The sequence below is a fragment of the Gadus chalcogrammus genome, chromosome 11 (assembly GCF_026213295.1).
Source record: "Gadus chalcogrammus isolate NIFS_2021 chromosome 11, NIFS_Gcha_1.0, whole genome shotgun sequence".
Lineage (NCBI taxonomy): Eukaryota > Metazoa > Chordata > Actinopteri > Gadiformes > Gadidae > Gadus > Gadus chalcogrammus.
The window spans coordinates 26,908,097-26,916,205 of record NC_079422.1 but is presented as its reverse complement, the minus strand read 5'-3'; the positions used below and the strand labels follow the sequence as shown (position 1 = coordinate 26,916,205).

Genomic DNA, 8,109 nt, shown 5'->3' with positions numbered 1-8,109 from the left:
AACGGCGTTTATCACAGGTCAGCTTCTGAACCAAGACACCGTGGGTCCGGACCCCAACTGACCCCCATCGGTTGGGAGGGACCGACCCAGGCTTACACAGAGGGTGACGGTGAGCGGGCTGAGGTTGGGGGGCAGCAGGCAGAAGACCAGGCGGAGGTAGCTGAGGAAGCCGTCCACCAGCCCGCAGTCCTCTGTGCTCTTCACGAAGGCGCAGCGGTCCGCGGCGCTCAGGTTCATGACCAGGTCACACTGGGGTTGATTGGTTCACACACACACACACACACACACACACACACACACACACACACACACACACACACACACACACACACACACACACACACACACACACACACACACGATTGTATGCAAAATAAACTGAATACAATAAGGCTACTAGGTGTCAATTTCAATCATGAGGGAAAAAGTAAACATCCCATACAACGTTTAACATTGGTTTAGTATCCGGTTAGTGCAGAAGAACACCAGGCGTTTGGGACATGGTGCCCAATGATCTGTCAGTAAACAAGTCGGCGCTGGTTTGCTAAACAAGGCAGACAAGCGCCGACCTGAACCAAGTCTAGACTGACCTGGACTACACAGACCTGGACCCAGTCTACAGAGCCGTGGACCGAGTCTGCACTGACGTTGACCAAATCTACACTAATCTGGTCCAAGTCTACACTGACCTGGTCTCTGCTTCCTCTGAACATCGCGACTGTGATTTTCAGAACCTCCAAACGAGCAGAATCCACAAACGTCAAAAGACTTAAGGCCAACAGAATCCAAAACTAGCGATCCCAGACTTCATTCTTCAACATCCCCTGTCCGCCGTCCACAGCCGCCTCTCAACAACATGACGAGAACACCGACGGGAGAAGAGCGTTAAGATGAATGAAGTTGTCAGCTGAAAGGTTTTTGGGGGTAAGAAGTACACACTGATCACAACACACTTATTACAACTCCACCCCCTGTTCCTGAAACCCGACCCGTGACTCCAGATCGCACCCATTCACTGTAAGGCACGCCCCCATCACGCACGCACTCACTGTAAGGCCCGCCCCCCACCCCTGCACTAAATCCTTGTTAAATATGTACCCTCTTTTGCAAGCAGGATTACTGTTTCACCAAGTAAGCGGAGTCAAAGTAATGCTTTTTCTATTTTATTCACATGTAACAAAACATTGTTTTGGAAGAGTATAATAATCCGAACTATTTATTTTCATTTAAAAACATGATTAATACCTACATTTCTATAGTTCACATTCATTACGTGTTTTGCCCAGCAGGGGGCAGCGCCGTTGGCCCGGAAACGACAGGGTGTTGCGAATTACTGACCCTGAAACTGTCCATGTTAAAACACACACACACACACACACACACACACACACACACACACACACACACACACACACACACACACACACACACACACACACACACACACACACACACACACACACACACACACACACACACACACACACACACACAAGGCAGATAAGGCATACAATAGGGACTTGTATTTCCTAATGGCTGCCGGCCAGGCTCTGTGCTCCTGAGATTAAAGCTCTGAGTGAAACAAACAGCAAGGCCGTGGGGGGGGTCTGGGCACGATGGACGGGTTCAGTGGGTCTGCTCCGTCCGTCAGTCTGCTTCATCAGTCTTACTCCTCCGTCAGTCTGTCTGCTCCGTCAGTCTGTCTGAGTCAGTCTGCTCCGTCAGTCTTTCTCCTCCGTCACTCCATCCTGTCTTAAAGGTTTAGTGGATCTCCAGCATCAGTCTGCTCCGTCAGTCTGCTCCGTCAGTCTCCTCCGTCAGTCTCCTCCGTCCGTCAGTCTCCTCCGTCCGTCAGTCTGCACCGTCCGTCAGTCTCCTCCGTCAGTCTCCTCCGTCAGTCTCCTCCGTCAGTTAGTCTCCTCCGTCAGTCTCCTCCGTCCGTCAGTCTCCTCCGTCAGTCTCCTCCGTCAGTCTCCTCCGTCCGTCAGTCTGCTCCGTCCGTCAGTCTCCTCCGTCAGTCTCCTCCGTCAGTCTCCTCCGTCAGTTAGTCTCCTCCGTCAGTTAGTCTCCTCCGTCAGTCTCCTCCGTCAGTCTCCTCCGTCCGTCAGTCTCCTCCGTCAGCCTGCTCCGTCCGTCAGTCTGCTCCGTCAGTCTGCTCCGTCAGTCTGCTCCGTCAGTCTCCTCCGTCAGCCTGCTCCATCAGTCCATCTTGTCGTACACCAGCGCTGCGTCACAGGTGGGGGTGCTGGCGTCGTAGTGGCCCCCCCTCTCCCGGGCCCCCACTGGGCACAAGTCCTGCTCACACCACCTGGTACACACAACATATACACACATTATATACACACAACATATACACACACACCACCTGGTGCACACAACATATACACACATTATATACACACACACACCACCTGGTACACACAACATATACACACATTATATATACACACACCACCTGGTACACACAACATATACACACATTATATACACACACACCACCTGGTACACACAACATATACACACATTATATACACACACACCACCTGGTACACACAACATATACACACATTATATATACACACACCACCTGGTACACACAACATATACACACATTATATACACACACACACCACCTGGTGCACGTGTTATACACACATTATACCGGTATACACACACACAACACCACCTTGTAAGATGTGATAGGTACAAAACACCATAAATACACACAAACACGCACACACACACAACCTGGTAACATATTAAATACACACATACATATATGTGTGTAACATGTTATATACAAACACACACACACACACAACCTGGTAACATGTTATATACACACACCCACAACCTGGTAACATGTTATATACACACACACACACACACACACAACCTGGTAACATGTTATACACACACACCCACAACCTGGTAACATGTTATACACACACACACACACAACCTGGTAACATTTTATACACACACACACACAACCTGGTAACATGTTATATACACACACACACACACACACACAACCTGGTAACATGTTATACACACACACCCACAACCTGGTAACATGTTATACACACACACACACAACCTGGTAACATGTTATATACACACACACACACAACCTGGTAACATGTTATATACACACACAACCTGGTAACATGTTATATACACACACAACCTGGTAACATGTTATATACAGACACAACATCCTTCACAGAGCCGATTGTCTCGGTGAATGCTGATAGGACGGAAATTTCTGTTTTTTCACAGTCTAAGGATTAAAAAGGAATTGAAACTACAGAAAGTATGTCTAAATAAAACTAAAAGACAAAAAAAAAAAGACTAAAAACAGAACTGTACTTGATCAAAGTTGTCGTTTCCTTTACCTGAGGGCAGCGTATGTGTCTGATGGCGACGCCCCCTCCCAGGAGGCGTGGTCGACCAGCAGCGCACCTGGAGCACGGGCAGAGGGTACGGTTAACGAGGCGACCCTCGTTAAGACATAGGGTTAGAGGGACCCTCGTTAAGACATAGGGTTAGAGGGACCCTTGTTAAGAGTTAGGGTTAACGAGCTGGACCCTCGTTAAGACATAGGGTTAACGAGGTGGACCCTCGTTAAGACATAGGGTTAACGAGGTGGACCCTCGTTAAGACATAGGGTTAACGAGCTGGACCCTCGTTAAGACATAGCGTTAAAGGGGCAGGGACCTGTTGAACCAGGTTCTTTATACAACATGTGGGGGCTGACCCATGTAGATGCGGGCCAGGCTGTAGGCCAGGTCCCGGGCCGCCAGCTCCAGGTAGCTGGGGGGTCTAGCGGCCGCCTCCTCCACAAAGACCCCCAGGGCCGAGAGAGCGCCCTCTAGTGCCCCGACAGCCGGAGCCAGGGGGGGGAGCCTGGAGGCGGGCCCCAGCAGGGCCTGGGGGGCAGAAGAACACATGTGGCTGGTGGAGGGTCAGGAGGACGCCACGTTCCCCCAGGGCGGGCGCTGAGCGAGCAGCGGTCGGGTACCTGCGTCTGTGTGAAGTAGGCCTGCAGGACCAGCCCGGAGCTGCGAGCCACGCAGCGCAGTACGTCCAGAGACAGCACGTTGGTCGTCCCCTCCCAGATGCTCAGCACCTGAGGGGACAAGATGGACGCTGAGGGGACAAGATGGACGCTTTGGAGGGGACAAGATGGACGCTGAGGGGACAAAATGGACGCTGAGGGGACAAGATGGATGCTTTGGAGGGGACAAGATGGACGCTGAGGGGACAAGATGGACGCTGAGGGGACAAGATCGACGCTGAGGGGACAAGATGGACGCTGAGGGGACAAGATGGACGCTGAGGGGACAAGATCGACGCTGAGGGGACAAGATGGACGCTGGTCTCTTCACCTTCGAGGGGGAGCTGGTCATGACCACAGCAGACAACATCTAAACAATCAAACTTCAAACAGTATTTCTTCTAAAGAGAATTATATAGTAGAACTACTGCGACATTTAGGGCCCCTGAAATCGAGGTCCCAAAAGAACCAGACAGGGGGCCACCAGGTCCAGGCCCCTCACCTTGAACCAGGCCTCTCACCTGGCTCCAGGCTCCTCCCCTCACCTGGCTCCAGGCTCCTCCCCTCACCTGGCTCCTCCCCTCACCTGCCTCCAGGCTCCACCCCTCACCTGGCTCCTCCCATCACCTGGCTCCTCCCCTCACCTGCCTCCAGGCTCCTCCCCTCACCTGGCTATAGGCTCCTCCCCTCACCTGGCTCCATGCTCCTCCCCTCACCTGGCTCAAGGCTCCTCCCCTCACCTGGCTCCAGGCTCCTCCCCTCACCTGGCTCCAGGCCACACCTAGCTCCTGGACTCACCTGGGCGTCCCGCAGCAGTCCTGGTAGCCCGGTGTCCTCCATGTAGCCCTGCCCCCCGAAGCTCTCCAGACCCTCGGACACCACAGCGACCGCCTGCAAACGACGGGGAACAGCATTGAGTCAGCCTCACCTAGCGGCCATCTTGGATCCAAACAGTAGCTGGGTGGGGGAACTGAAGGCCCGATTCAAAACCCAGCTAGGGTTAGGATCCAAGATGGCCACGAAGGGAATAAGGCCTGTGTAACTCATACTGGATCCTTTCAATCCATCCCACAGTTCAAAAAGGCAATAGCTACACTTACAAACACGGACTGTTTATAGACGTGTTATGTTCCTGTTATGTGCTGTATGTAAATGTGACGTGTGACGTGCCTTCTTCCTGTTATATGTTTTGTGACCTGTTGAAAATCAGCTTTATACTGAGTCAGGCCCGTTTTAAATTGTAACTTTGTTACCTTTAACACTTTCCTGTATAATAAAAATAAAATAATGAAATACATCACAGAGAATCCTCAGAACAGGTCTGTGACCTATTGACCACCAGCCCCCACACGCCCCTTTCATTGCACTGTTCATCCTGTACGGGACCGATAAAGTTCTACCCACTTGAACGCCCACGTTAAGCGCGGCGCCGCTCACCTGCTTGGCGGAGTAGAGCTTGAGGACGGGGGTGAGCAGGCGGAGGAGGTGGCGGTCCATCGGCGAGGCCACGCCCGTCTCCTCCCGGCCCAGCAGGCGACTCACCTCCATCACCAGGAGGAACGCCGCCCGCGCCTCCACCTGGTCAACGACGTGGTGGTAGTTTAGCCCTTAACCACAGGTAGAGTACCTAACCACAGTACCTAACCCCAGGTAGGGTACCTAACCCCAGGTAGAGTACCTAACCCCAGGTACCGTACCTAACCACAGGTAGAGTACCTAACCACAGTACCTAACCCCAGGTAGAGTACCTAACCCCAGGTACCGTACCTAACCCCAGGTACAGTACCTAACCCCAGGTACAGGTACAGTACATAACCCCAGGTACAGTACCTAACCCCAGGTACAGTACCTAACCCCAGGTACAGTAACTAACCCCAGGTACAGGTACAGTACCTAACCACAGGTACAGTACCTAACCACAGGTACAGTACCTAACCACAGGTACACTACCTAACCCCAGGTACAGTACCTAACCCCAGGTAGAGTACCTAACCCCAGGTACAGGTACAGTACCTAACCCCAGGTACAGTACCTAACCCCAGGTACAGTACCTAACCCCAGGTACAGTACCTAACCACAGGTACAGTACCTAACCCCAGGTACAGTACCTAACCACAGGTACAGTACCTAACCCCAGGTACAGTACCTAACCACAGGTACAGTACCTAACCCCAGGTACAGTACCTAACCCCAGGTACAGTACCTAACCCCAGGTACAGTACCTAACCACAGGTACAGTACCTAACCACAGGTAGAGTACCTAACCCCAGGTACAGCCTCAAAGGGTTTAACAGGCTATATTTATGACCCCCCCCCCCTGACCCTAGCCCCCAAGAGGGCAAGGAAAAACTCCCTTAATTAGCCCGGAGGAAATCTTGAGAAGGAACGCAGAGTGGGGGATCCCTCCTTCCAATACATACATACATACTGTACATACATACATACATACATACATACATACATACATACATACATACATACATACATACATACATACATACATACTGTCCATACATACATACTGTACATACATACATACTGTACATGCATACATACATACATACTGTCCATACATACATACATACTGTCCATACATACATACTGTACATACATACATACTGTACATGCATACATACATACATACTGTACATACTGTACATGCATACATACATACATACATACATACAGTACATACTGTACATATAGTACATACATACAGTACATACTGTACGTACTGTACATACATACATACATACTGTACGTACTGTACATACATACATACATACATACGTACAGTATGTTCATATATACATACTGTACATACTGTACATGCATACAAACATACATACAAACATACAAAAAAAAAGTTAGTGGAAAAAGATTGAAGTTAAAATACAAAAGCACAAAAAGCTCCCTCAGGCTCTAGAAACAGGGATATAGATATAGAGCTCTAGAAACAGGTATATAGGTATAGAGCTATAGAAACAGGTATATAGATATAGAGCTATAGAAACAGGTACATAGATATAGAGCTATAGAAACAGGGATATAGATATAGAGCTATAGAAACAGGTATATAGATATAGAGCTATAGAAACAGGTATATAGATATAGAGCTATAGAAACAGGGATATAGATATAGAGCTATAGAAACAGGTATATAGATATAGAGCTATAGAAACAGGTATATAGATATAGAGCTATAGAAACAGGGATATAGATATAGAGCTATAGAAACAGGTATATAGATATAGAGCTATAGAAACAGGGATATAGATATAGAGCTATAGAAACAGGGATATAGATATAGAGCTATAGAAACAGGGATATAGATATAGAGCTATAGAAACAGGGATATAGATATAGAGCTATAGAAACAGGGATATAGATATAGAGCTATAGAAACAGGTATATAGATAGAGCTATAGAAACAGGGATATAGATATAGAGCTATAGAAACAGGGATATAGATATAGAGCTATAGAAACAGGGATATAGATATAGAGCTATAGAAACAGGTATATAGATAGAGCTATAGAAACAGGGATATAGATATAGAGCTATAGAAACAGGGATATAGATATAGAGCTATAGAAACAGGGATATAGATATAGAGCTATAGAAACAGGGATATAGATATAGAGCTATAGAAACAGGTATATAGATATAGAGCTATAGAAACAGGTATATAGATATAGAGCTATAGAAACAGGTACATAGATATAGAGCTATAGAAACAGGGATATAGATATAGAGCTATAGAAACAGGGATATAGATATAGAGCTATAGAAACAGGGATATAGATATAGAGCTATAGAAACAGGGATATAGATATAGAGCTATAGAAACAGGGATATAGATATAGAGCTATAGAAACAGGTATATAGATATAGAGCTATAGAAACAGGGATATAGATATAGAGCTATAGAAACAGGTATATACTGTAGATATAGAGCTATAGAAACAGGTATATAGATATAGAGCTCTAGAAACAGGTATATAGAAATAGAGCTATAGAAACAGGGACATAGATATAGAGCTATAGAA

At 47.9% G+C, this 8,109-nt stretch overlaps 2 protein-coding genes across 4 annotated transcripts in view; both read right to left on the bottom strand.

Moving 5' to 3' along the window:
* Window positions 1-996, bottom strand: part of slc8b1 (solute carrier family 8 member B1) — a 12,326-nt gene extending 11,330 nt beyond the window's left edge. For both annotated transcript variants that reach the window (XM_056602406.1, XM_056602405.1), the window contains exons 1-2: window positions 690-996; window positions 97-249 (exon numbers count right to left, since the gene is read on the bottom strand). In XM_056602406.1, the coding sequence (XP_056458381.1) occupies window positions 97-249; window positions 690-713 (177 nt within the window). In that variant the 5' untranslated portion in view covers window positions 714-996. The remainder of the gene's footprint in view (window positions 1-96; window positions 250-689) is intronic.
* A 133-nt stretch (window positions 997-1,129) lies between these two features.
* LOC130392599 (acyl-CoA dehydrogenase family member 11-like) overlaps window positions 1,130-8,109 on the bottom strand; it is a 19,386-nt gene continuing 12,406 nt past the window's right edge. Inside the window, exons 10-15 of one of the 2 annotated variants that reach the window (XM_056603154.1) lie at window positions 5,498-5,638; window positions 4,859-4,951; window positions 4,025-4,132; window positions 3,761-3,932; window positions 3,399-3,465; window positions 1,130-2,308 (exon numbers count right to left, since the gene is read on the bottom strand). In XM_056603154.1, the coding sequence (XP_056459129.1) occupies window positions 2,200-2,308; window positions 3,399-3,465; window positions 3,761-3,932; window positions 4,025-4,132; window positions 4,859-4,951; window positions 5,498-5,638 (690 nt within the window). In that variant the 3' untranslated portion in view covers window positions 1,130-2,199. The remainder of the gene's footprint in view (window positions 2,309-3,398; window positions 3,466-3,760; window positions 3,933-4,024; window positions 4,133-4,858; window positions 4,952-5,497; window positions 5,639-8,109) is intronic. The other variant, XM_056603153.1, reaches the window with a different exon arrangement.